The sequence below is a fragment of the Microtus oregoni genome, unplaced genomic scaffold, assembly GCF_018167655.1.
Source record: "Microtus oregoni isolate MIOR12 unplaced genomic scaffold, Mior012 000048F_ref0000485, whole genome shotgun sequence".
Classification (NCBI taxonomy): domain Eukaryota; kingdom Metazoa; phylum Chordata; class Mammalia; order Rodentia; family Cricetidae; genus Microtus; species Microtus oregoni.
The window spans coordinates 14,441,879-14,469,346 of record NW_024543222.1 but is presented as its reverse complement, the minus strand read 5'-3'; the positions used below and the strand labels follow the sequence as shown (position 1 = coordinate 14,469,346).

Here is a 27,468-nt window from a genome sequence, read left to right as displayed (position 1 = left end):
TCACTCTGGTCTATCTTTTTCCAGCCCTTTTCTGATTGACCAAGGATGTTTTTGCCTGGTGTGACATTTAATACACTCTGGAAATTGGATCAGTCTGACCTGGTTCTACTTTGGGAGATGCCAACTTTCTTCTTCTTAGAGTCTCTGGGAGAATAGGTCCAGCACCCCCTGGTATTATGCACCCTTAGAAGGAGGTTTATTTGATAAGTCATGCATTCCCTCAGGGATTGGAGATACTGTGGGGTAGGCCAAGGCATCAACAACCGGACTACTGTAGAAATCTGGGGAAAGCTCAAACTTGGGAGGGGACTATCCAAACTAATGCATAATCCCGAGGCTTAAAATTTTTCTTGCATCTTCTTTTGAGGAACCTTGGGTTTCCTTCCTTCCTTCCTTCCTTCCTTCCTTCCTTCCCTCCTGTCTTCCTTCCTTCTTTCCATCCTTTCTTCTCTCTCTCTCTCTCTCTCTCTCTCTCTCTCTCTCTCTCTCTCTCTTCTTTGTCCCAAGCTCAAGCATTGGGCCCAGCAGGGCAGACATGCAACCACACACACTGTGCATTCAGTATTACCATGTCTCATCACCATCTTCCTCTGCTTTTGTGTCCAGAGCCAAACATCCCAGCATCCCCAGTGCCTCAAATGATGAGGCTGAAGCAGAAGTGCACACAAAGTGGAACTTTGGCAATACTGTACAAGTACGTCTCCAGCCTTCAGGACAGCATTTGGAGAACTAACGTTGATTTGCAAGGATTGCTTCACAGGCATGGTGGCCCAGTGCAGCATGAAAATTCCTGTTCTTGCCGTCATCTACCTGCTGCTCCTCGTCCTCCTCCTTTTTCTTGACACAGGTCTCACCATGTACCCTTGGTTGGCCTGGAACTTGCTCTGTAGACCAAGCAAGCTTCCAGGTCAGAGATTCACTTGTTTTAAAGGCATGTGCCACGACTCCTGGCCTCCGGGTTTTGTCTTCTGATAGAAATGGTCAGTCTTATGCAAGAGCCATTATTACTTTGTGTTGGGTACAACTAAATACAAAATTGAATTAGAAAATCAGGTCTAAGTAATCTATGATCACAGAAGTTTTTCACCCAATCATTTGTGAATGGACAGCCGTGTCCTTGTTTGGAAGGAAAAGCTATAGGAAGGCGACAGCATCTTGTCCTGCAGTGCCGGCAGAGAGGAGCCACAGGCAGGTCCCGAGTGTTCCCGAGGGGTGTGTGACCCCTGCTGTGAAAGCATGGCTGTGATCTGGTGTGTTAGCCTCTACATGAACAGCAGGACCAGGTGTCCGTTTGTTCGGAATCCCAGTCTACGAATTGCTACATGCCACTGTCTGACTTAAAATTGTATCACATTTTTTTTTGTTATCTGTCCTTGATTTTTTTAATTCTGAGCATAAAAATGACAGCATTTATTTTAGTGCTAAAAATAAGCTGTTCTAGCCAAACCAGTTTTAATTTTTGGATTGACCTCATTCCCTTGGTGTCAGCAACAGCAGGCCTTACATGTAGCCCTTGACCAGCAGGAAGAGACCCAGGTGAAGCATTCTGGCAGCTGCCAACGTGGTGAGGGGGTTCCTTTTCACCTTCAGCCTCTAGGTGGGATAGTTTATCGTGTGCTTTTATATCCCTTAATAGGGACTATATATCTCTCCCAGGGAAGCAGCTACGTCCATAAACATCAATCACTGATGTTTTTAAGGTGTCCTTTGAACATTAAATAACCACTGTGTGAACATCGTAGATTAAAGAAGAAATCAAGAGCTTGATTGATATCAGGTATCCAAGATCTGTCTCAGAGATCCATGCTACTGATAGGGAAGAGACAGTCCCTCCTCTGGAGTCTGTTTCAGGCATAAAATATTAAATAGGAATTCATAAGGGGCATTTTACTCACCTTAAATCAATTCGCCTTGCTAACAGCCAGGGCTGGATGCAGTCTGTGGTTGTTAGCTCTTACACAGAATGAGAGAAATTCTTAGACAGAGAAGACCTCAATCAAGCATGAAACATGGAGGAAGAGCTCAGTAGTCCGGAGCACTGCTCTGGGGTCAGCACGCCTGAGATGGAAAACCCACTCCACTGCAAATGTCTGTGAAATTACAGCTAAGGTTCCTCGGGGCTACTTGAAGCAAGTTGCCATCTGTAATGTGGAAAAGGTGTGTGTGTGTGTGCTCATACGTGTGCATGTGTGTACACTTTTGGGCTCATAGAGAATACTGGTTAGTGTTTTGTCATCTTGGTAATACAAGCCAGAGTCATCTGGCAAGAGGGAACTTTAATTGAGAAAATGCCTCCATCGATGGGTCTGTAGGTAAGTCTGGGGGAGGGGAAGCATTTCTTAATTAATGAGGGCTGTGTGGACGCCCAGACCACTGTGGGTGGTGCCACCCCCAGGCAGGTGGTCCTGGATGGTATAAAAAGAAGGAAAAAGCAAACTGAATGAGCTATGCAGAGAACAAGGCACTCAGCAGCGTCCTTCCATGGTCTCTGCTTTAGTTATTGCCCTGACTTCCCTTCATGATGGGCTGGAAGATGAAATAAATCCTTTCCTTTCCAAGCTGCCTTTGCTCATGGTGTTATCACATCAATAGAAAGGGAACAGGGGTGGGGTTGAGGTGCTGTTAGCTCAAGCTGGCCTCAAACTCCTGATCCTCTTGCTTCTTAAATTCTGGGATTATGGGCATATGCCACCACGCCCTATTTATATTTTGTTTGTTTGTTTTTTTGAGACGGGGTTTCTCTGTGATACAGTCCTGACTGTCCTGGAACTCACTTTGTAGACCAGGCTGGCCTCAAACAGAGATCTGTCTGCCTCTGCCCCCTGAGTGCTGGGATTAAAGGTATGTGCCACTACCACCTGGCCTGTTTATATATCTTAATATGTACATATCAAGCCAAGTATGGTGGCATATTCCTACAATCCTAGCATTTGTGAGGTAAAGGCAGGATGATTGGGAGTTCAAGGCCAGCCTTGGCTACATAGCCAGCTTGAGGCTAGCCTGAGACACATCAGACCCTGTCTCAAAAACAATAGATAGATAATAAACATATACGTAACTATGAGAATGAAATGAGTTAATACACATAGAGAACTGAATGCAATGTTTGCAGTGGTACAAATACTCAAATAACGGCTATTTTGAACACCATCATATATTATATTGTTATAATACTATATTGTTCTTAACTATTTGTAATCAAGTTACACAAAAATATTTAAACAATTGCCAGCTACTGTATCTGTTGTTATCACTGTATTTAACTCTATTCTTGCCTTTAAATTAAAGCCAGAGACAATGGTGCCGAGGATTAGATTAGAAGCCACAAACATGGAGGCCCAGTGCCTCCAACTCTAGCATCAGTGCGTGTCTTACAGACTATAAACATCAGGTCCTTCACCACCAGGGAACAAGAGTGAAGCCCAACAAGCAAGGCCATGGCTAAGAGTGACAGGTGACATTCAAAACAGGAACACCTGGCTCAAGAGTCTCTTGCCTTGCCCTTTAGGATTCGTAATAGACTTCCATTTTATCCATTTTTGTGCCTGTATGTGTTCATGTATGTGTGGTGATCAGTTGTCCAGACAACAGAGGTGTTGTACCTTGGGCATCACAACCCAGGTTTTTTCTTTTTCTTTTTTTCTTTTGAGACGGGGTCTCCCACTGGCTTGGGGTTTTCTCAGTTCTGGCAGGCTATCCTGCCAGTGAGCTTCAGGAATTTTCTTTTCATCTCCCCAGCTATGGAATCCCAAATGCACTCCGCCATACTTGACTCCCCACCCTTAAATGCAGGTTCTGGAAATAGACCTCAGGTTATCATGTTTGTGGAAAAAGCACTTTAGCAGCTGAGAGCACCAACACTTTCCTTTGGGAGTTGACTTTTTTCTAACACATTCATGCATGTGCGCGCGCGTGCGCACACACACACAAACACACACACACACACACACACACACACAGGCAAAAGACTTGAATTCTCCATACCTGCTTGGACGATGACCCACTTGAAAACCGGGATCTGTCACTCGTGTCTTTCCCCCATAGCTGATCCTGCTTCTTCTCATTTGGGTCTTTTTTGTATTCTTGTCGTTTCAAACAAGCCTAGAGAACACACAAGAGAGATGAGAAAATGGTTGCATTCTCTTGGGTCTGTGACTAGTTTTGGCAAATTCAGGCTTCATACCAACTTGAGAGGCACAAGGAAAATGATATTCATCTCCAGCTGTTCATGCAATAGCTGTCACCGGGTTCAGAGACCAGGTGTCACTCTCATCTCCCTTTTCCCAAAACGTGAGGATCAAAGCCATCGATTGCAGCTTTGATAAACACAAACACTAAGCACACCATGGAATACTTTAGAAAGAGCAGTGCTTTCCTTCTTTGTAAACTGTGCCATGTCTGTGTGCCCATATCCGTGTGAGTGCTGAGTGTGAGAACATATGTGCAGGTGCCCGAGGGGGTCAGAAGACACCATCAGGTCCCCTGGAGCTGGAGCCACAGGCTTTAGTGAGCCACCCTATGTGGCTGGGGAAGTTGAATCTGGTGCTCATGGCTAAGCAGCAAGTGTTTGTGACTGCCAGCCAGGCCATCTCTCCAGCACCTAGAAGAATTGCCTTTTTAGGAAGGCTGTACCCAAAATGCCCTATCAGCTTCCTCCAGTCTTATTCCCCTCTGTGGCACCCCTCTTACCACCTCTTGGGTTGACCAACTTCTGGGTCATGCTACATGTCTGCCACATGCTATTCCCTCTGCTTGGAATAGCCTCCCCATGTTCCCAGCAGCTCAGGCTGCTGGTCACTGAGATCCAGCCAGGGTGACACCTCCTCTTTCCCTTCTACCTACTCCTCTCGGGGCTGAATTAATTGATAATGAAGCAGCAGACTGCCGCCTGCCTCCATCTGCAGCGTCAACAGTTGCCCATAGTCATCTTTGGTGCACAAACATGAAATGGAAGATTCCAGGAATAAATAATGCATAAGTTCTGAATCTTGCACCATTCTGAATACTGTGATAAAATCTTACTTCGTCCCACTCTCTCCTGCCCTGAACATGAATTATCTCTTTGTCCGGCATACATACACTCTGCATGCTGCACTCCGATTACTCACTTTGTAGCCGTCCATTTATCAGCCCTGCTGTGGCATTATCAAAACACTGTTGCTGAAACAATCCTCACGTCATTCACTGCCGGCCCCCAAGGGCAAGAGCCGTGATGCTGGCAGCTGTGACTGTGCATCCTCAGAACTGTTCTCCCAATTAGGCAGCGGTGCTAATCCTTTACTGAGTCTAATGGGAGGGGCAAGGGTTTATTCTGCTTACAATTCCAGGTTCCAGTCCATTAGAACGGGAAAATCCCAGGAGGAACTCAAGCAGTTAGATCATAGCCAGTCAAGAGCAGGGAGAATTAGGGCATGCATGCCTGCCTGCTGCCTGCTTCTGCTTAGCTAGCTTTCCTCTCTCACACAGGGCCCAGCCCCTGCACCGATACCATCCAGACTTAATGAGGCCCTTCCTTCCTCCATAGATAACCAGGACAATCTCCATAGCCGTGCCCACCAGCTGATGTAGGTGCTTCCTCAGCTGAGGTCCCTTCTCAGGTGGGTTTAGGTTGTGACAAGTTGACATTTGAAACTACTGGGAGGTGTGGTCTTGGAGGGCATCCCCTGCGAATAAAGACGGGACTGCTATGTATGCGTGAACACGACGCTAACGCACGTGGTTTGTGCTGTCTATTTCCCTGGTTCCACTCTAATTGGGTTTGTTTTACAGCTCATTTTCCCAGTTGGCCAGTGAGAACTTGAAGAGTAAAAACCACTTCTCACCTTTTTCATTTTCTAGCATTGAATTGCACTGTTTTCCTTATCAGTTTTAAAGTTGGCACACAAAGGAATGGATTCCATCATGACATTTTCATACATGAGGAGCATTGTACGTTGCTCATATTTACCTCGTTACTCTTCTTTTGTCATTCCCTTCACACACACACACACACACACACACACACACACACAATTTTAAATAGTTTAGTAAAATATACAAATATTTTTATTATTTTTGAGAACTTCATACTTAGTACTGTATAAATATCGGCTTCTTCCTCACTCCAAGTCCTCCCACCCCTTCTCAAATTAATGAATGAGAGAGAGAGAGAGAGAGAGAGAGAGAGAGAGAGAGAGAGAAAGTACATTTAGCCCTGCTTGTGTTCAGGGCAGACCAGTTGGGATTGGATAACGTATCGGGGAGTTCATCGGTGGAGAAAGTGGGTTCTCCCTCCCTCAGCAGCCGCTGATTGTAACTCTTCATCTAGGGGTAAAGTCTCGTGACGCGCATGTTACCATGCCAACTGGTATGGTCACTGTGCAGGTCTTGTATGTGTGCACTTTAATTTAAATCTTGCAGATGAAAGGAAACGCGCTGTATCTGAGTCTGGCTTGAATCATATTTTTTGCTTCAGAAAATATCAGTCCCTAAATGCAATGTAACAAAAATAAAATAACTAGTCCCCCACCACCATTTTCTTAGCAAAATTAAAATAAAATCTACTGCCATACTCTTCCCCCTTCACTAGTACTGAAGCAACCTAAGGACACCAGAGATTTCAGCTGATATTTTAAATACCACCCCCCCCCCACACACACACATACACAACAGCAAAGCACTTGGAACATTTCAAGTTCACTCACTGGCCTGCGACCTACCAGGGTCAAATCATTCAGAAGTCTGGTGTAAAGACAACACGGTTGTTATTAAGTAGACTTGCCATTTGTCCACTCCCTGGCTGGGTTGAGCAGGGAAAGATTTCCTTCGTGTTCCCTCTCCACTTCCATTAGTGAAAGCATTTCATTTTTTAATGTGGCAGGATTCAGAATTTCCTGAAGCCTGGGAAGTTGGGCTACAAGGTTAGGAATAGAAATGGCCTGACTGTGTGTGTGGGGAGAGGGGGGAACAGGTGCTGCAGGAACCATCTGGGAAGAGTTAGTCGCCCTGCAGGTGACAAGCCCCCTCACCCCCACCCCAGCTCCACAGCTGGTCTCCTGCAGCCCGTGGACTTCTGGACTCCCTGAGACAGGTGAGGTCTCACCGCACCAGACTTGGAAAGTAGGAACACTCCAGAAAAAGTGTGCTCGTTTTCCCTGCTGTCCCCTGGGCCGTCTTTTATTTTGAACAACTCTGTCACAATAAATCACTGAAATGGACACTGGGAAGTGCTGCCAGGATCCGTATGTTACATAATGTAAGCAAGAAAACCCAAAAAGGGGACTGGAGAGCTGGCTCAGGCTTAAGTGTGCTTGCTGCCCTTGTGAGGCTCTGGAAGAGTTCCCAGCACCTGCGCTGGGTGGCTCAGTGCTGCTAAGAACTCCTGCTCCAGGGGATCCTGTGACCTCTTCTGACCTCGGAAAGCACGTGTGTGCACGCGCACACACACAGACACACACACACACACACACACACACACACACACGAGAGAGAGAGAGAGAGAGAGAGAGAGAGAGAGAAAGAGAGAGAGAGAGCGCACGCGCCAAAGAATAATAAACAGTACCTAATCAAAAAAGATCAACAACAAAAACAAGCCAGGGATCTTGAATAAATATGAGCTGCTTTTAAAAAAGCATTAAAATACATATTTTTAAAGATTTATTTATTTATTATGTATACAGTGTTCTGCCTGCATGGTATTTGCATACCAGAAGAGGGTACCAGATCTCATTACAGGTGGTTGTGAGTCACAGTATGGTTGCCGGGAATTGAACTCAGGACCTCTAGAAGAGTAACCAGTGCTCTTAATCTCACAGGCATCTCTCCAGACCCCCAAAACATTAAAATAGTGAATGTATGTAGAGGAGGTACCATGACACACATGTGGAGGGCACAGGACAACTTGGACAAATCAGTTCTCTCCTTCCTCTGTGTGGGTCAGAGGGCTCAAACTCTGATTGCCAATCCTGAGAACAAGAGACTTTACCAGCTGAGTCAACCACGCCCCGAGCTGTTTGTCTGGGTGCACTCTTCCCACCATGACTTCACATCAGACCACCCGCTGTGTGGGGACCGAGGCAAGGAAGTCTGTCTCCTACAGCTACAGGTGTAAGTGGTGCCTTCCCCTAACTGGTATTCAGGTCATTGCTGCTGGTCAGAAAGCGGAAGAGCCAGCAGAGCAGACACAGGCCAGACCAAGACAGATTTTGAACAGAATTCTTGTAGGCTGGGTGTTTTTATTTATTTGAAATTCTCTTCAAGAATACATATGACTATGACTTAAATAATGTTTCTTTTCTTTTTCTTTCTTTCTCCTCCCTCCTTTCTCTCTTTCTCCTCTCTTCTTCTCTTCTTCTTCTTCTTCTTCTTCTTCTTCTTCTTCTTCTTCTTCTTCTTCCTCTCCCTTTCTCTCTCTCTGTTTTGTTTTTTGAGATAGAGTTTCTCTGTGTAACAGCTCTGACTGTTTCTGGAACTCACTTTGTAGACCAGGCTGGTCTCGAACTCACAAAGATCCAACTGCCTCAGCCTACTGAGTGCTGGTATTAAAGGCATGTGCCACCACCGCCCAGCTTTTAAATATTTCTTTATCAAAAGGAGAGGACAGATAGGTTTGTTTTTTGCGATGTTGAGGACATTATTTTTCTCTGGCTCTTTTCTCTCAGATTAGTGAGAGGAAGATAAGCCATGGCAGGGCAGATACTTAATGATTTTCAGCCTGAGACGGCCGAGCAATCTTTCTGTGGAAATCAAACACCAATCCTCTAAGACTCGCAGCTTTGCTGTGAAGGAACACAAACACAACTATCAGGAGTCCAGTCCTAGAGGAGCCAAAACCTGGCATCCCCACCCGGGGATGCATTTTCTTTCTCTGGGTGAATATGAATATTTGTTAGTCTGGTCCTTGATGGTGCTGGTTCTGTGGTGGAGATCCTAAAGTGACCAGCTGGCTGGAGAAGGACAATTGCCTGTCCTGGGCTTCTCAATTAGTCCCCTTGTGCCCCGCCTGTTAGGATTAACTGGTCTGTGGTCAGCCCGTCAGAGGGCAGCATCAGGTGACTTCTGTGTTCTCCTTCTCTTCCCCTTTTGGTGGCGGCTCTGTTCCCCCACCACATGCACTCTGGCTGCTTCCGTGTAGAAACTTCCACTGTGGGAGCAAATCACAGAATCTGCCCGTGGGGGGTGGCGTGGGTTTTGTGACTCACTGTAACTCAATCCTGGTAAACAAACCCAGCCCCAGCTCTGCCACTTTCTAGCAGAGACCTAGGGAAGGCTGACTCCACTGATTGCCCCATCCCTCAGCTGTGGGAGAGATAAGTTCCCGTGTCAACAGGGTTGCTAGGAGAGCAGGGGATTCTCTCAGGGTCTTCTTAGCTGTGACTGGCCTGCAGCGAGGGCTCAATGCCCCCTTCGCCTCACTGCCATCATCACCAGTGAGCTCTTGTTTTCCATCCCACTTACTGGTTTACTTGTTTCCAAACTCAGCCTTTGCTGAAGCGAGCATGTGACTGTGATCTTGGTCACGAATGAGAGAGTTCTCCTGTGTGGGTCTGAGGCACACTCATCTCCTGACGGAGAAGTCTTGTCTCTCAACCCACGGAACTCAGCCAGTCAGCTGACAACCGCCTTCTGTGCTCTGACATTCTGGGGTACACTGTACCCCACTCTGTCTTTAATATTACAGCTGTCCAAGCCCATAGTTAGGCTCAGCGATTCTCTATTATCTGTCATCATCCTGGCTCCCTTATGACCTAAGAAGCCGTTTTGCATATGAGCAGTTCCCAGTTATGCTATAAAAACAACTATCATAAAATAGCCCAAATTAAAAAAAACAAAAACAAATGCAACAAGTTTTTCTCTGTACCACCAGCTCCCAAATAATGACACAGAGACTTATTAATTATGAAAGCTTGGCCTTAGTTTAGGCTTGTCCCCCTAGCTCTTACAATTTAAATGAACCCATTTATATTAATCTACGTTCCATCACCTGGCGTTACTTCTCTTCCATCTTGCACCTTCTGGCTCTTCTTTGTCTCCTGGCGTTTCCTGCGCATCTAGATTCTTCTTCCCCTTCCTTTCTCTTTCCCACCTCTACCTCTGCCTAGCAATTGGCCATTCGGTTTATTATAGCAGTCACAGCAATGCATCTTCACACCGTGTAGAGAGAGCCCGCAACACACAAATATGGACATGACTAGTCTACCTTTTTGTGTTTTTGCTTTTGACACAAGGTCTCATGGAGCCCAGGCTGGCTTTGATCCTGACAACTTCTGCCTGAGTGCTGATGTTACAGGTGCTGCTACCACACCTGGTTTTATGCGGTGTTGAGGACTGAACCCAGGGTTTCATGCAGCCTAGCTGTGCTGGTTCATTTTTTTCTTTTCAGTTGGATACAAACAAGAGTCATCTGTCAAGAGGGAACCTCAAGTTAAGGAATTGCTTTCATGAGATTGACTTCTGGGCAGGTCTATGGGGGCATTTTCTTGACTAACGGTTGCTGTGGGAGGAGTCTGCCCATCGTTGGTATTGCTGCCCCCGGGCAGGTGATCCTGAAGGGTATAAAAAAGACTAAGCAAGCCATGGAAAGTGATCTCGTAAGCAGTATTCTTCTGTGGCTTCTGCTTCGGTTCCTGTGATGGACTATGAAAGCTGTGAACGGAAACAAACTCATTCCTCCCCTAGCTGCTTCTGGCCATGGTGTTTAGCAGAGTGGTAGAAAGCAAACTAGAAGACTAGGCAACCATTCTACAGACTGAACTGTATCCCTGTCTTTACATTTCAATTAACAATGGCACCTGTATGGTTGCGGTCGGCACCCGGAGGGAGGAACTGGCACTGCCTACACCTCTGTTGTTGTTCTTACTTGGGTCTGATGCGCCCAACTCAGAGTCGGGGGTTTTCGTGATCACCGATGACATTATTAAAGTTCACTTTAAAAGACTGGCAAGATAGTTCCCTCATTGCCTGAGAATTCTAGAGAAGCACGTGCCTCAAAACTGGGCCTTGTGGTACTGACTTGTAACCTCGGCTACCTGAGAGGCTGAGGCAGGAGAATGGTCATCTCAAAGTCTTTTGGGGCTACGGAGTGAGTTGAAGCGTAACCAGGGTAACTTATAAGGTGGTAGATATAGGAGGAGGCTGGGGATATAGCTGTGTGTACGCCTGTCCTGGGCAAGGACCCAGGTTCAATGTCCAGCACTGCACAATAAACGAATAAATAAGCAAGACTCTCTCCCAGGCTCCCGTGGGAAGAGGAGCTGAAAGACAGCTGAGAATCCTCTATTGAAATGCTTTGGGACCAGATGTGTTTTGGATTTGGGTTTTTTTCAGATATTAAGGTATTTGCATAAATCTCACAAGGAGATCTCTGGTAGATGAGTCTCAAGTCTAAACACAAAATCCATGGACCTTAAGCCCATACTTTGAGGGTATTTCATGTAATGTTTGAAATAATCTTGTGCACGAGACGTTTCCCTGGTGTGGCAGTATACTGGTGCTCAGGGACCTTCACAGCCTTGAGTATTTGAGATTTTGGATTTTGGGTTAGAGCCGTGCAACCTGCATCTCTCCCTCCTGCCCACTGCCACTTGGTATAGAAGCCACCAGCATGGCCTTCAACACATTTATATCGCCATGTTTCGTTGTTTGATCTGCACTTGAAAGAAAAGAGATGAGCAAGTGACATGAAATGAAACCAATTTGAACACATTTGAGAGATTGTGGAAAATTGTTCTGAAATGCCAAGTGTAATCTTCCCTTCTAGCCTTCCGTGGGCATTAATGGCTAAGGCTAAATTCTGCCTCCGGTTACATAAATACATTTGGGGAGGGAAGTAAGAGGTGAGGGAGAGGGAGGGAAATACGGAGAGGGACAGAGAGAGGAGAATTATAAACACCCTGGAAGGAACAGAGCCAAGGTCTAAGATAGAATATAATTATATCCTAGTTACCCGATTCTGAAATAGCAGGTAATATGCCAAATAGATGTTTACTTCCTCTTTTTTCTTAAAAGAGCCCCACCCAGGCACCGAAAAGAGTAGAAGCAAACAATGAGGGTGGGGTTAGCCTTCTCTTAGAGCTAACCCACAGACCTGTAAAGGCTGCATTTGCTGCATACCAACCTTTAGAGTATTTTAGGACAGAGCGGGAATAACCCAAGTCTAGAAAAAAATTAGGAGGTTCCTAAGGGCTTCAATCTGAGCCAGTTCATTAAAGGCAAGCCAGGCGTGGGAAGGAATGTGTGGCAAGTTGTGTGATTTGGGAGCTGCGTGGAGTGATTCCGGCTTACACCATTCCAATGCCCTGCAATGGGAAGTCCCAGGTGTCCCGAGCAGATGGCTGCAGGGAGAGCGAATGCTTGGATTCCCACAGGGTGCAATGGGCCAGCCCCACAGCAGGCACAGCCAGCCTTCTGACAACGTAACATGCTGTCACTGCAAAGTCCACACGCGACAACCGTGCCGTCAAGCCACAAAACAATCTCATAGTATTTGAATAAGCTTGTGGATTTGTATTGGATTGCATCTATAGCTAAACTCAGCTACATGGGACGGGTTAGACACAACACATTAAGGTATCGGTACCTACCCAGCACAACAACTCCCCTCAGTAAATGATCTCAGCACACTTTGGCTGGATGGCACCAAGTTAATCACCGGTCACTCAAGCCATGGAATTGATTCTTTTCTAAGACATAGTCTTTTGATCAGCCCAGGGAAACCTTGAACTCATGGTCCTCCTTCCTCTGCTTCTCAAGAGCTGGGATGATTGAGGTATACCTCCATGCCCAGCTGCAAGTGATTTTTAAGCCCCAACTTTAAAGTCTTTCTGGAATAAGGCAAAGGACAGGTGAAATAATATCATTAAAAAAAAAATTGCAGGGCTGGGCGTGGCGGCATACACCTTTAGCCCAGAATTCAGGAGACAGAGGTAAGTGGATCACTATGAGTTTGAGGCTAGCCTACTCTACATAGTTAGTTCCAGGCTAGCCATGGTTATATCGTGAGACCTTGTCTAAAAGGAAAAGTTACTGCTGTTCCTTTGGAGTTGCTACCGTCGGTCAATGTTTCCCTGTTTACAGCAATCTATATCTTAAAGGCAACCATTTCGTGCGGCCCCATTGATGAGTGGCTTTGAAAAAGGCCAGTAATGATGCAGTTGGTTCTAGGAACAGTCACACGCTAGCTGGACTACGTCTGACAAGTTGGTGGTTAGCGTAGATAGCACTGGCTTTCAGGCACTACAGTGTGTGGTTCAGCCTGGGCCAGGAGGCTCACGACAGTAAGAGGCTAGGGAGAAGAAGCGACGCAAATGAAAACTGTGTGCAGTCTCCAGCCAGAGGGAAGCGTCTTAAAGCTGCAAATCTACTACAGATCATCGACAGCACACGTAAAACAGGTTGAATTTCATGCTATGTAAACTGTCACCCAGTAATTTCTTAAAAACAAACAAAACGCGAACCCAGATACTATGTGAGTCAGAGATTCCCTTTAGTTCTAAATTAAAACTGTGATCTTTACGATCTCTGTAGAGAGAAGGCAGTAAAAGCAAGGTGGGGCGGGTGGGGGTTAGGGTTAAGTAGCAGTTCCTGCTAAGGTTGGTCTTGCTTAGGTCCCTGGGTCTGGAGCCTGACTTTGCGGGGGAAGCTACTGAAGGTCTTTAAGCATTCCCATGGCACAGGCTAGAATATGACAAAAGTCAGGAAGGTGACAAAATTAGCCATGACAAGAAGGAGGCCAGCTAAACATTAAAGGATATTGTGGTAGTCTCAGGTGAAAATTATGGTATTTGGAACCATGGTGGTGGTCATAGGATAAAGGGTGGCATAGGCTCAGGTGCCCTTAGGTGAGCTTAGCAAAGTCTGCCAGCCAAAACTTTATGGGGGAGAGATTAAGGAGTCAGGGAAGGGTTTGAGGGGAGGAGGGGTGGTGAGGGATGGACATGTTGGATTAGTGACGCTGTGCAGACGCACCCACGGCTCTGGCATTCTGCGAGACTCTGGGGACAAGCCAGCCGTATGAAGTAGGGGTTAAGAACAGGAAGAGCCAACAAGTGATGAGAGCCTTGTGTATCAGAAGTGGAAGGGGGCTGAGGCTGGGACCCTGGGACTGTATATCAGAAGAGGAGGGAGTAGGAAAGAAAACCGGAGATTAACATGAGGGAGACACTATGTCAGGAGACCGTGACATGAGAGAGAAGCAGCCTTGGGAAACAAAGACTCAGAAGGTGTCACTGAATTGGGTCACCAACCTCAGCAGTGGTTAAGAAGAAGTGCGCATTTACAAACAAACACAGAGCCGACAAGGAAGTGGAAACAGACATGAGACAGGCTGGAGCAGTCTGAGACAGACAGGAGGAAGCCGGGTGCTGCCAGAGGAGCGAGGCTTTGCGCCTGGCTTCTTAGGATGTGAACCTCAGCGTAGCTGTAGACTGGAGCTGCTAGGGACAGAAGATCGGGCTGAGGGTGCAACTCAGTTGGTGGAGGGCTTGCTTCTCACGCAGGAGGCCTTGGATCCTGACTCCAACATGATACATAGATAAGCCAATAAAAATATATAAAAGATACACAAATAAATAAAATAGAGAAAGAGAGAGCGAGAAGAGAAGGTATCAAAACACAGACAGCTGAGTCCCATGACGGCAGAGGCTGGATGAGCCAAGGCCTCCGCTGGTCACTAGCGGGACAGTGGACACTTTGCCCTCTGAAACCGGATGGCCGGGAAGGAGGCTGAGAAGGTTCCCCTGCTTGGGTTTTGTGTTTGAAAGGAAAATGGACATGTAGGATCATATGTAAAAACTGGAAAGTTTTCAGTCAAGATTATAACCAGAAGGGTTGATGGACAGGAAATGCCTTGACGGGAGTCACTCTTGTCCATCCACTGACGCACATCTCCGTCCATCACCTGCTCTGCTTCCAGCTCCTGAGCTGGACCACTTTTTGCCACCTCCATGCCTATGAACTTGATCCAATTCACCATATCATCTTTGCTAAACACCAATTTTACTTTCAAAATATTTTGCTTTTTTTCTCTTGTCTTTTCCAGCCCTTTCCCCTCACAGAAGCCAAAGTGATTTAAAAAAGAAAAAAAAAAACCCCAAACTAAACCAGATCATGTCTCTTTCCTCCAAAACTATTCAGTGATTCTCACTGTGATGAGATTCGCGTGGATGACGTGTCTTGCTTTCTCCTGTAAGAGCCAGCCAGATCCGGTTCTACGGAACTCTTCCACCTCCTCAGGTCAGACACTTCGCTTTGGCTCTCCAGAGCGTGATGCCCCGCCCCTTATTATGCTGGGATTTTTTTTTGTTTGTTTTGTTCTGGCTTTTTTGTTGTCTTTTTCCTATATTGATCAGCAGCTGTCCTCGTCAGTTTTCCTTGAGGTAAGCCAGCTTAAAGACCCGGAGGGTTTGTTTTGGCTCCCTGCCTTGCAGGTTTGATCGCGACAGATGCTCTGATGAAATGGCACTCTTGCTAGAGGACATCATGGCGGCAGCAGCCATTCAGCTCACAGAGGCCAACAAGTGAGAGGGAGGAAGGGTCTGGATTTCCATAGTTCCCTCAGCCAGCACACCTCCAAACACCTAAGACTTTTCACTAGAACCTGCCCCTTAAAGGTTCTGTCCTTTTGTTAGGCCCTGCCCCTTAAAGGTTCTACCCTCTCCACAGTGCCCCATAGGGAGCCCAGCCTCTAGCACAGGGGCTTATGAGGGAACATTCTAGAGCCACACTGGAGCCACACTGGAGCAGTAACCGAAATAACTTTATACTGTGTGCACATTTTCTATTTCCTAAACCTAGAATGAAAAGGCCAGAAGAACAGGGCCCTTGCTCAGCACAAAGTAGGCATGGAGTGGATTAAATATCAGTTGAATGACCAAATCAAACCAAATGGAACAAAACTGGCAATGCTGAAAGCTTAAGTGATCTTAGACAAATGCAACGGCTCCAGGACACATGGTTGTGGCATTTCCTTCACCAGGGACCACTGATATCAAGACAATCGCCTTCCGCACTCACTGGAGAAACAGCATTAAACAAGTGTTTCCACATGCCAGCCAGGTGGAGGAGGCATCTTTGTGAAAAGCAGATGATTCCCTGAGTAACCCATCCCCAATTGCTGCAAATCTCCCCCTTTGCAATCCTCCTGGGTGCGGACTGTGGGAAGAAACTGCTGATCCTTCCCAACCCCAGAGCAGAGTGTCACCGTTCAGGTGAAGCCAGACTACTGAGCTGGGTCTGGTTTCCTTGGTGACTCACAAGGCTCAATTCTATCTGAAATTGCTAAGAAAGAGAAGAACCTGATAGCTGAACTGTGTTTTCCTTAGGGAGGGACTGTTTTCCAAGCTCCATGGAGGCTGAGGATGTGTCTCCTTGATTGGCGAGGGCAGCTTCTCACGGGGGGAGGTGAGGACAGATCCTAAAGGCTCTACAAATCCCACAACCGAGTCCAGCAAGTCTGTCCCATGCCAGCCCCAGGTAATTGCATCATGACCCCTCAGGCACCCCATCACTTTTGTTTTTGCTTGCAAACACTGTAGCCACGGAGACCAGAAATTTGCTTGTTGTAGAGTGGCTAACCACCTTTCTTCTGGTGCCCATGACAACAGAGGGGCATGTTATAGGGCAACTCAGTTAACCCCTCAAGGTCTTTTTGCTTCTCAGCTCAAGGGCTGTGGGCCAAACACTGCATTAGATACGTGTGTGGAGGCATGAGTGTGTGTAGGGTACATGTGTGCACAGATGCACACATCCAATACACATGTGGGCCAGTGGAGGATGCTGGGTTCTTTACCTTACTCCTTCGAGACAGGGTCTCTCAATCTGGAGCTAGGCTGGTGGCCAGCAGACCCCAATGATCCCATCTCTGCCCAGCAGAGCACTGGGTTACAGATGCACACGGCCATGCCTGTGTGGCTGCAGGAGTTTTAAACTCAAGTCCTTATGTTTGTTCAGCAACATTTCACTGCCTGAGCCACTTCCCAGCCCCAACATTTGGGTTTTTTAAAAGCCCCCTAACATTGCAGCATGGAGGATGGAGTGGTGTAAAACACAAAGTCGGGACCACCACTGGGATAAAATGCTCATTTCACTTCTGCGACAGTATTGTGAAATTAGAACCAACCATTTTTTCTTTTTTAAAAAAAAATTTATTTATGTATACGAGTGTGCTATCTGCATGGACAGAAAAGGACATCGGGTCCTATGATAGATGGTTGCGAACCACCATGTGGCTGCTGGGAATTGAACTCAGGACCTCTGGAAGAACAGTGCTTTTAAACACTGAGCCATCTCTCCAACCCCCAGCACCAACCATTTTATACAATTCAGAAAGATGAGTGACTTTTCACTGTCAGCCAGTGAGTGACACGTTTAGGGTGGGCTTACACCGATGCAGCCTGAAAATTCTTCTTTTAAAAAATATTTATTTATTTATTATGTATACAATGTTCTGTCTTTGTGTATGCTTGCAGGCCAGAAGAGGGCACCAGACCTCATTACAGCCACCATGTGGTTGCTGGGAATTGAACTCAGGACCTTTGGAAGAGCAGGCAATGCTCTTAACCTCTGAGCCATCTCTCCAGCCCCAGCCTGAAAATTCTATTCCCCCCAAAAGACAATCCTTGCTTTCCGCAATTACCTGATATTCAGAGTCCACCTTGTGCTGCATGTCCCGCAGATACTGAACATCACTGACGAACTTCTGCCTGTCCCTTGCTTCATGCAACATGGTTCTTAGTTCCCGATCTAGGTAAGACAGAGAAGGAAACATACCGTGACAGTTGTTGCTGCAGGCCACCACATCTGGGTTTAGTTGAGTAGAATTACATGTGTTCGTTTATTAATCTATTTACCCACTGTTTGAAAGGTACAAACGTTTCTTTTTTTGTATTTGTGTCAAAGTTCTTATAGCCTTTTCTGTTCCAGCCATAAATAATGCAGGCACGTTCATCAGCGGGCTTCAGAGATTCCATCCTGGTTACTCACAGGGAGTTAAGTTGACAGACACCTGACTGGGTAGCAGTTCCACCACATGACCGAGGAGTAAACAAGAACCCAGATATGCGGTGACCAAACTGTTAAGTCCTGGGTTGCTTAAATTCACGGATGTGACCATTGTCCTTAATCCAAGCCAGACATTGCCAGCCGCTGTAAGCAGCCAGGCAGGCAGACACGATCTCTGCCTTTGTGCTGCCGATGGCCTAGGGTGGAGAACCATCGCTACACAGTTCAGCTGGAACTGCCAGCACAGAGCCGGGTTTGGGCTCCTTGAGGGAATGGCACCATGGAAGAGCAGAGTGACTGGAAAGATAGGCCTGCAACACTGGGCTTGGTAAATCATGAGTTAGGCAAGAGTTGGCAGAGGGCAGCGGGTGCCTCAGGGCATGAAGGAGAATGAGGAACAGTGAGGGCTTCTGTGGGGCCTTGCAGGTCAGAATGAGAAGTCACATGAGCTAATAATAGGTTCTAAGCCAGGGAATAAGTGTTTCATGGTGTACGTGGGTGTGCGTGTGCAAGTTGGAGTAGGACGTCAGTTGTTATTTCTCCTCAATCACCCCTCGCTTTGTTTTCTTGAGATAGGGTCTCTCACTGAGCCGAGAGCTCACTGATTTTGCGAGAATAGCTGACCAGAAACTCTCAGGAACCCTCCTGTCTCTGCTTGCCCAGCTGTTAAGTGGATGAATGGGGGGGGGGGTGTCGGTCCAGAACTCAAGTCCTCATGCTCACTACAGCAGCATTTCACTGACTGAGCCATCTCCCAATCTTTTACATTTGTGTTTGTTTCTTTGTTTTTGTTTTTTAAGACAGGGTTTCTCTGTAGTTTTGGAGCCTGTCCTGGAACTAGCTCTTGTAGACCAGGCTGGTCTCGAACTCACAGAGATCCGCCTGTCTCTGCCTCCCAAATGCTGGGATTAAGGGCGTGCACCACTGCCGCGCAGCACATTTGTGTGTTTAAAAGGCTCCTAAAGTTGTAGTTTGGAGGATGGGGTGGGGTATTATGCGGAGTTGTGACCACCGATGGGCTAGGAGACGAGACGGTAACAAGGCTTGGGTAGCAAATGTGTGGGGAGGAGAAAGAGGAGGCAGAAAAGAAGGACAGTGGGGGGTGGGGAGGGTCGTAGCTCCCAGGGAGCAGCCTGTGGGAGGCCAGGTGCCCCTCTGAGCATCCACCTAGATTAACTCATGTCACAAGTGCTGCAAGGCAGACAACGTAGTTTCTGATACAGGACAACCTAACCACAGCTCAAGGGTGATTTTAACAAAAAAGGAGGGATTTTGACCATCAGGAGACACACAGCCAAGACACAACCGAGGTTTTCCTCAGTGACCTCCTATCTTAAAATTTCTATTGCTGGAACAAAACACCATGACCATAAAGCAAAGTTGGGGAGGAAAGGGTTTATTCAGATCACACTTCCACAGTGCTGTTCATCACCAAAGGATGTCCGGACTGAAACTCCAACAGGGCAGGGTCCTGGAAGCAGGAGGGGTGCTGCTTACTGGCTTGTTCAGCCAGGACCAGCAGCTCAGGGCTGGGCCTTCCCCACACTGACCACTAACTGAGCAAAAGCATTACAGTGGAACCTTAAAGCATTTCTCTGCTGGGGCTCCGCCTTCTCTGCTGTGTCAAGTTGACACACAAAGCCAGTCAACACAAGGGACTCCTTATCTTAACACACAAACACAGCGCTAGCAAGCCACAACCCTTCCTTTCTTATTCATGCGCAAGATCTCATATTAACAACAAAAATAACTTTAAAAGTCCCACAGTCCTTACAAATTCAGATACATTAAAATTTCAGTCCTTTTAAAATAGTCAATCTTTTTAAAAATCCAAAATCTTTCAAAAATCAAAGTCTCTCAGCGGTGGGCTCTAGTAAAATACTTTCTTACTTCAAGAGGGAAAAAAAAAATCAGGGCACAGTCATAATCAATCCAAAGCAAAACAAAATTCCAGCAGTCCAGGGTCTGGATTCTATTCACGGTCTTCTGGACCCCTCCAAGGGCCCGGGTCACTTCTCCAGCTGCGCCTTCTTAGGCTCCGGCTGACTCCACTTCACTGTGGCTGCTGTTCTTGGTGGTTGCCCCATGGTGCTGACATCTCCAAAACACTGGGGTCTTCTGCTGTGACTGGGCCGCCCTCTTCACCAGCGGCCGCTCATAAGTTCTCGTCATTGTGCCAAGCCTCTGCTCCTCTGCATGACCCCTTCAGTCCTGGGCCTTCAACTGCCACTGAGGTTGACTTTCATGAATGGCCTCTCCTGACCTCTTCAGCGCCAAACCTCAGCTGCTCTCCATGACCCCTTCATGCCTTCAAAGAGTCACCTGGGTGATGCCTACACATTGCCAAGGACAGCTGCCAGAAAGGGTGGCGGCCTCTGGAAGACAGCTTCTTTGTGCTCTGAGGAAACACTTTTCAGAAGATTTCACCTCAGTGATGCTGCGCTCTCTCCTCTCTCTGTCTCTCTGTCTCTGTCTCCTCTCTCTCTCTCTCTCTCTCTCTCTCTCTCTCTCTCTCTCTCTCATTTTTCAAGACAGAGTTTCTCTGTATAGTTTTAGCTGTCCTGGAACTCACTCTGTAGACCAGGCTGGCCTCGAACTCACAGAGATCCACCTGCCTCTGCTTCCTGAGTGCTGGGGTTAAAGGCGTGAGCCACCGCCACCAAGCTGCTGGTTTCTTCTTAATCACTGCTAATTTCTTAGCTCCAGCTGACCATCATCAAGTGTCCCAGTAAAGCCAAGTGTCGCTTCAGCAGTTCTGGGATCTTGCTAATGACAGCTGATTCTTCAGCCCAAGCTCACCAGAATCACGGAATCTTAAATAATAAATGACCCCGATAAGAGTCTTTATCTTCCTTCTGAAACTTCATAAGCCATGCCTCCGTCCTCTGTATTGCTCTCAATATTCTTATCTTCCAAGATCCCACAGAACATCCCACAGAGCTCTTAACACTCAATGGCTCTTCTAACCCTGAAGCTCCAAAGTCCTTCCACAATTCTACCAAAACCATGGTCAGGTCTGCCCCAGCAAAACCCCACTATGTTGGTACCAATTTCTTAGTTAGGGTTTCTATTGCTACAAAACATCAGGACCATAAAGCAAGTTGGGGAGGAAAGGGTTTATTTGTCTTATACTTCCACATTGCTGTTAACCACTGAAGGAAGTTAGGACAGGAAGTCAAATAGGGCAGGATCTGGGAGGCAGGAGCTGCTGCAGAGGCCATGGAGGGGAGCTGCTTACTGGCTTGCTTCTCAAGGCTTGCTCAGCCTCCCTTTTTATAGAACCTGGGACCACCAGCCCAAGGACAGCACCACCTACAATGGGCTGGGCCCTCCCCACATTGATCACTGAGAAAATGCCTTACAGCAGGATCTCATGGAGGCATAACCCCAACTAAGGCTCCTTCACAGTACACCTCGAATCTAACGCTTTGCTGTGGGGCCGAAAAATGCAGGCCCATTTCCACCTTGTCTGCTGGTCAGAGAGTTTGGAGATTGACAAGCATAGTTGCATGTCCCTCTCAGGATGTAATTGCTTGGTTCTTTTGATATTAAGACAGCTCCATGCCACCTGACAGATGGTCAGGATATGTAAATGCACTTCTGCTCCTTCCTTTGTAACTGTGAGGTCACCCGGGGAAGGGCAGTCTTCAACACACCTGTCCTAGAGCACCTTTGCTACCTAGACAACAGAATGCTAACGATTTGAGGTCTCAGAGTGACAAAGCAATTGTGTTAGTTAACCTTTGCGTCATGTTAATAAAATCTTTTGTTACTTTCTCCCCTCTCCTTTACATTGGGTATAAAAGCTGTGGAAAAACAAACACAGGTGATTTCAGAAATCACTGGAATACCCTCCCAGTTTTCTGTCTTATTATTTTTATGCATCTTCATATTCTTTACTTATATTTCTTCAGTTCCCATGCCCCTACCCTGGCAAGAGGTGATTTTGTCGAGGCCGGTCCTTGACCTTTGTCTTTCTGGAATCAGGAAGGGCAGCTTTTGAGACAAGAACGTGGAGATTGAAGTGCAGAGCTGTAGGCACTTCAGACACCATTCTAGTTTCATACTCAAATGGAGACTGTAATGGTAAAAGCAAAATTGCTGCAGATCCCGAAGGCTGCAGCGGCAGAAATGCTGCAGGTTCCCAAGCGGCAGCAGTGGGCCATGTGGCAGCAGGCAGCAAACCATGTGGCCGCAAGCAGCGAACAGCAGGTCCCAAGAACAGTCAGGCCCAGGCAGGGACGGCACAGTTCCCCTGAGTGGCTGCAGCAGGCCACAAGGATAGACAGACCGACAGGCACACCAAGGGCCCACCTCACAGGTCTCCGAAGGCGGCTGGCTGGTCCCAGACAGGGAACCATGTGGCTGGTGAGAGACAGACAGATAGGCATACCACACAGAGTGAGGTTGGATATTTATTTAGTGGGTTATGGAGGGGAAAGGAATAAGGGAAGAAAAGCAGAGAGGCAGAGAGAGAGAAAAAGAGAGAGAGAAGGGAGAGACAGAAGGGGGAAAGGGGAGAAGTGGGGAGAGGCAGAAACTGCCTCTTTGAGAGGGAGATGGAAAAGGAAGAGACTCAGGCTGGAAGCTGAAGATCAGTTTGCCTCGGAGGGGTGTGTGTGTGTGTGTATGTGTGTGTGTGTGTGTGTGTGTGGCTTGTCTCTTAAATGGACAGGACAGATCATTACAGAGATCTGCAAGGCTCTGAGCTGATTGGACAGGTAAAGATTTGGCCACTGCTGGCATATTGCTAACAACTGCAGTTGAAGGAAAAATGGGTACTGAACAGAGAAAATGAACATGGGACAAACCCATTAACAAATAAAATGTAATGAAGAGGCAGTTGAGAGCTCAGGAAAGGATTTCAGAGGCAGGAGGGAAGCCCAGTGGATGGCCGGTCCAGATGGTGAAGGGAAGTCTCCAGGAGGAGGCGGTGAATACCCTTAGCAAGAGCAGGAACAGGACCAACAGGGCTGCTGTTCCACTGTGTTAGCTGTGTAAACGTGTCTTGACTTCAATACATTAGACTTGGTTGATACGGTCTAATTTATGACCACAATATTATAGCTCACAAAGTTATAAAATGGCACTGTTCGTGCCAGACTGAGACTGCCAGATCTCATCAACAGATCGTTGACCGAAGCTCTTTCATAGATTGCTGCATATACTCTTAGTGATTACGGCATGTTCTCAGCTTCTCAGAAACGGCACGGGGGGGGGGGGGGGGTTGGTGGCATCAACCAAGCCCTCAGGTGTGTGCGCCCTGTGGCTTTCTTCCATCCTCTGCTTTACTAGTGTGTGTAGATACTAACAGTCAGCTTGTCCCTGACTCACGGTGACCCAGTGTCTGGTCTAGGAGTTATAAAATCTTGCAAGGTTTTCTGTCTACCCTTGAGCAGCTTGGGGGAACTTCCTGGTCCCTGGGAGGACTGTTTTCTCTCAAGGTAGACGGTGGGTCTTTGGCAAGTTAGGATCTGAAGCTACAATATATAGTTCTATAGCTGGTAAAACCCCTAACCAGGATCGTGCTTCTCCCCTCTTAAGCTATTCCCTAATTTTGCTTGTGATAAGAGTCAGGTTGACACGCCAACTTTTGTCCTGTAGGATCAACTTGATCCAGCTCCATGGAACCCTTCCACCACCTCACACACCACACTCTTGACTGCTCAGGGCATTGCTATCACTTGGCCCAGGATGGTTGGGTGAGCATTTTCCCATCATGCACTTCACAGGCATAGGGCTCTACCCTCATTACCTGTTTTTTCTTTCTTCATATATTTACCTGCAACTGTGTTAATTTTCTATGACTGTAACAAATACCTGAGGGAAGTCAGCATAAAGAGAGTGTGTGTGTGTGTGTGTGTGTGTGTGTGTGTGTGTTAGTGAGTGCATTTCAACAGACATTAATGGGCCATATTTAAAAGTATCACTTTTAACTTTTCATATAAGTTTGTACCTGCATAGAATGATGTCTGTTCCCCCCTTTTCAGAAAACGGTGGGGTTAAAAACAGAAAGATGGACCCCCGCTGCTCCTGTTGGGAAGAAAAAGAAGCCTGTCTGAATATTAATCAGGCAAGGAACACCAGAATTCATAACCAGATTATGTTGATGGCCACAAAAGCGCACAGCCTATAGCCCAGCGGGATGAAACATTGTAGGTGTACAGCGAAGCTCATTGCTCTAGCATGGCTTCAGGGTGCTATAACGAAAGGAAGGGTCTTAGTCAGGAGGCCTGAAACAACCTGGCTTGAAGGGGTAGGAACCAACGCCACTGCAAAACTTTCTAGGTGCTCACTGACTTCACAATCACCTTCAAAACAAAGGACTTTGCCTGAAGGAGACCCTCCCCACCCACCATAAGCTCCCTGTCACCTACATTTGACTGTAAAATAAAAATCTCAAGCACCAAAGTGCCAGGTGTAGTTCCTTATTTAAATATATCAAGACCTTACGAGATCGAACAATCTGTTTCCTTGGTGTCTGACCAAGGAGCCAGGAGGTTACTTCAGCTTAGGAAAACAGTCTCCACACGAACTTGGATTTTAGTCTGTACTGCAAGTTTGACAAACTGACCAGAGTGGACAGGAAACAGAAATAACTGTATGGGAATAAATCCATAGAGAGAATAGGCTTACTCAACCAGAGAGCCATTTGACCAAGGGCTCCCCCCACCCAGCAGATATAAGCAGTTGCGGGGGTGCTGTGTGGGGGTGGACAATAAAGCGTGGGCAAGGCCCGATTCTAAAATAGCAGCCCGCATTGTCCTCCGTTCTCACCTTTGGACTGCTTCCCGCTCTGAAATTCACACATGGTCATGCACACGTCTGTTGGGAGCCTCTAGTGACAAAGCACTGGACCAGGTTTGCTTTAGAAATCAGTGTGAGAAGCCATGTTTGGGAGAGGGAGAGGGCGAGGATGAGGAGGTGTGAGAGGAGGAGAGGAAGTGAGCGCTTCTGCCAGGCCTCAAAATTCTACACATCTGTGAAATTTCCATGAGGAATATTCTAAGAACTCTGTGACATATGAATTCCTCTCTGTTGAAAATTTCCAGGGAATTCAGGGTGAGTGAGGTGCGCTGACTGAGAAGAACAGGACTCAATGGCAGACTGCGTTTCTTTCCATCCGCTAAAGATACCACACATGTGCACATACAAATGCAGACTACCTGCATGTGCACGAGCTGTCTCCTTTTCTATGTCCATAACTGTCCAAAACAAAACAAAAACAAACAAAAACAAAAAAAAATCCACAAAACCACGAAAAACCCTGATCTTAAAGGAATGCTTTAAGCTAAACTTACCATTTTTCTCGCTCTGCTCTCTCTGAGAAGTCTCGCTAAAACGATACTGCCTTGGTTTTGGCAAATAAGCAAAATGTAAATTTAACCTCTTTAGAATGAAGCTTCATTTGAAATAAAATTTTAAGTAGCTGTGTTTCTGCCTGACAGTCAGGGTTATAAATTCCTCCTTTTCCAAGATTGGGTGCTTGGAAGAAGGATTTGAGAAACCTTTAATTCAACTTTTCCACGATGAATTAATTTGCAATGACAAGGATTCCATGATTTATTTCCATTTTAGCTTGAGGAAAAAAAAAACTTATAGAGATTTTTTAAAAATCTCACTTTACAAACTTGTGTTGAGTATAGTTTAGTGACGAGGCCCATTTTATACTTCAGAGGCTGAGGGCCTGAGGCAGGGTGGGGAGGCTCTGCCTCTTCCAATTTAAGTTAGGAAATGCAGGTGGGGGGCGCGAGAGGCCTGGCTAACAAATACTGACCACTAAGCCCAGAGGAGAGGTTGTCATGGGAAACGGGAAAGACCACCACAAGTTTGACAAGCCATTGGCTTCTAGCATTAGTAATACCATCTTTTCACACTCAAAAGCTGTTTCCTGGACTTGAAGACCAACGGCATGTGCGGAGAAGGTACACAGCTGTGCGAGGGTCAACGCGCAAAAAATGACCAGACTCCCCTTAAATCTATTCCTTTGAGGCAGAAACAAACTGGATCTGGGGTCAGCCGGAGGAAGAGAGAGACTGGCCACCAAGCTCCAGGCCTGATTTCCCTCTAGAATCTTTTAAGTTTAAAAGGTTAAGTTGACCCTCAGTCCTGGAAAAGCTGGGGCGTGGCCCGTTACCTTAGGGATCAGCGCTTTCGCCCCTTGCCAGGGGCTAAAGGGGCCGCGGGGCGGAGCGGGTGGGCAGGCCCACAGCAGAGGAACCACCCATCAATCGTGCGTGGGGCCGGTCCTGGGCTCCTCTTCCTCCCCCACGCCTCACGTCTTCCCTCCCACTTGCTGCCCCTCTTCCTTCTCCTCCCGGAGGCAGCTGTCCGCCGCGGCCACCGGCCTTTCTCGGGGCGGAGACGGTGGGGGCGGCTGCTTGGCGTCTTCCCGTTTCCTTGGCAACCGGGCCGCCTTCCTCCGCGGAGCCTGGGCCGCTGGCCGCGATGCGAGCGTGGATCGTGGGGGTGGGGCAGGGCTGCGGCCTCCGGGGTCGAGTCCACACGTGGGCGGGCTCACTGGTTGCCGTGGGAACGAAAAGGGATGCTGTTGGGAAAGGAAAGCAGTGATGGCGGCTGGCTTGGAAGAGGCACGCCGATTTTGTCTGTGTTCACGCCCAGATGCCTTGCTGTTTCTTAAAAGGAGATCGGTAGGGGGGGAAAATCGATTGAATAAAATATTAAAGGCAGTACATGGAAAGAAGAAAAGATACTGCATTTCTTGAGATGGTTGATGTACAGGGATCTTCAAGTAAAATGTCCCAATCCTACATAAGAGAAGGAATAAATGATTAAGAGAGGCGCCAGTCAGAAGGGAGACCGGAAGCTGGCCTCTTACTTAGCCGTGGTCATTACTGGTTTCTCCAGGAAAGAGGTGCTTGGAGGGTTAGGCCAGTGCCCACCAGGTCCTTGACTCACTTCACTGTCCCTGGGCTGGGTTTCTTTCTCTCTGAGGTTCTTCTGTTTCTTCTGTGTATTTAGGCACTCAGTGACTTGCTGACTGATGTCACCTAAAGGCATTTTAAACTGGATGGAGAGCAAAGAAAATAGAAATTCTTGGAAGTTTCACAGATGTCCCAGAGTCTCCCTATGTCTAGCGTCCAAGCGTGGTCCTGTGCAGCCCCCGCATTCAGGTGGTGGCTGTTCCTTGGCTGTATGGCACCTTTTCTTCCTCTTCTTATCACCAACGCCCCTAATTTGGGACGCTATGGTCTCTGAACTGGATTAATGAATGGACCTTTACGACACTCTGAGCCCCTGTGGGCCGTTCCCTAGCCTGACTGCTTCCCCTGTCACAGAAGCAGCCAAGTGTGCTCAGTCAAGAAAAAGAAGCTCTCCGAGACTCCTCCCTGTCTGAGAAGTGAGCCCCAGACTCGAATGTGGCTGTCCCTATTCGTTCCTTTCCAGACGGGCCTCTATCACATGCTGAACCCCGTTCTCTATTTTCACACTGATTCCTAAGACATATCTTGAGCAGCACAGAGTTTAGAC

General features: G+C 47.2%; 1 protein-coding gene across 2 annotated transcripts in view; it reads right to left on the bottom strand.

Annotated features, from left to right (window-relative positions):
* Marchf10 (membrane associated ring-CH-type finger 10) overlaps positions 1-26,437 on the bottom strand; it is a 96,235-nt gene extending 69,798 nt beyond the window's left edge. For both annotated transcript variants that reach the window (XM_041636052.1, XM_041636053.1), the window contains exons 1-4: positions 26,114-26,437; positions 23,933-24,009; positions 17,612-17,718; positions 3,985-4,101 (exon numbers count right to left, since the gene is read on the bottom strand). In XM_041636052.1, the coding sequence (XP_041491986.1) occupies positions 3,985-4,101; positions 17,612-17,701 (207 nt within the window). In that variant the 5' untranslated portion in view covers positions 17,702-17,718; positions 23,933-24,009; positions 26,114-26,437. The remainder of the gene's footprint in view (positions 1-3,984; positions 4,102-17,611; positions 17,719-23,932; positions 24,010-26,113) is intronic.
* Positions 26,438-27,468: the final 1,031 nt, after the last annotated feature.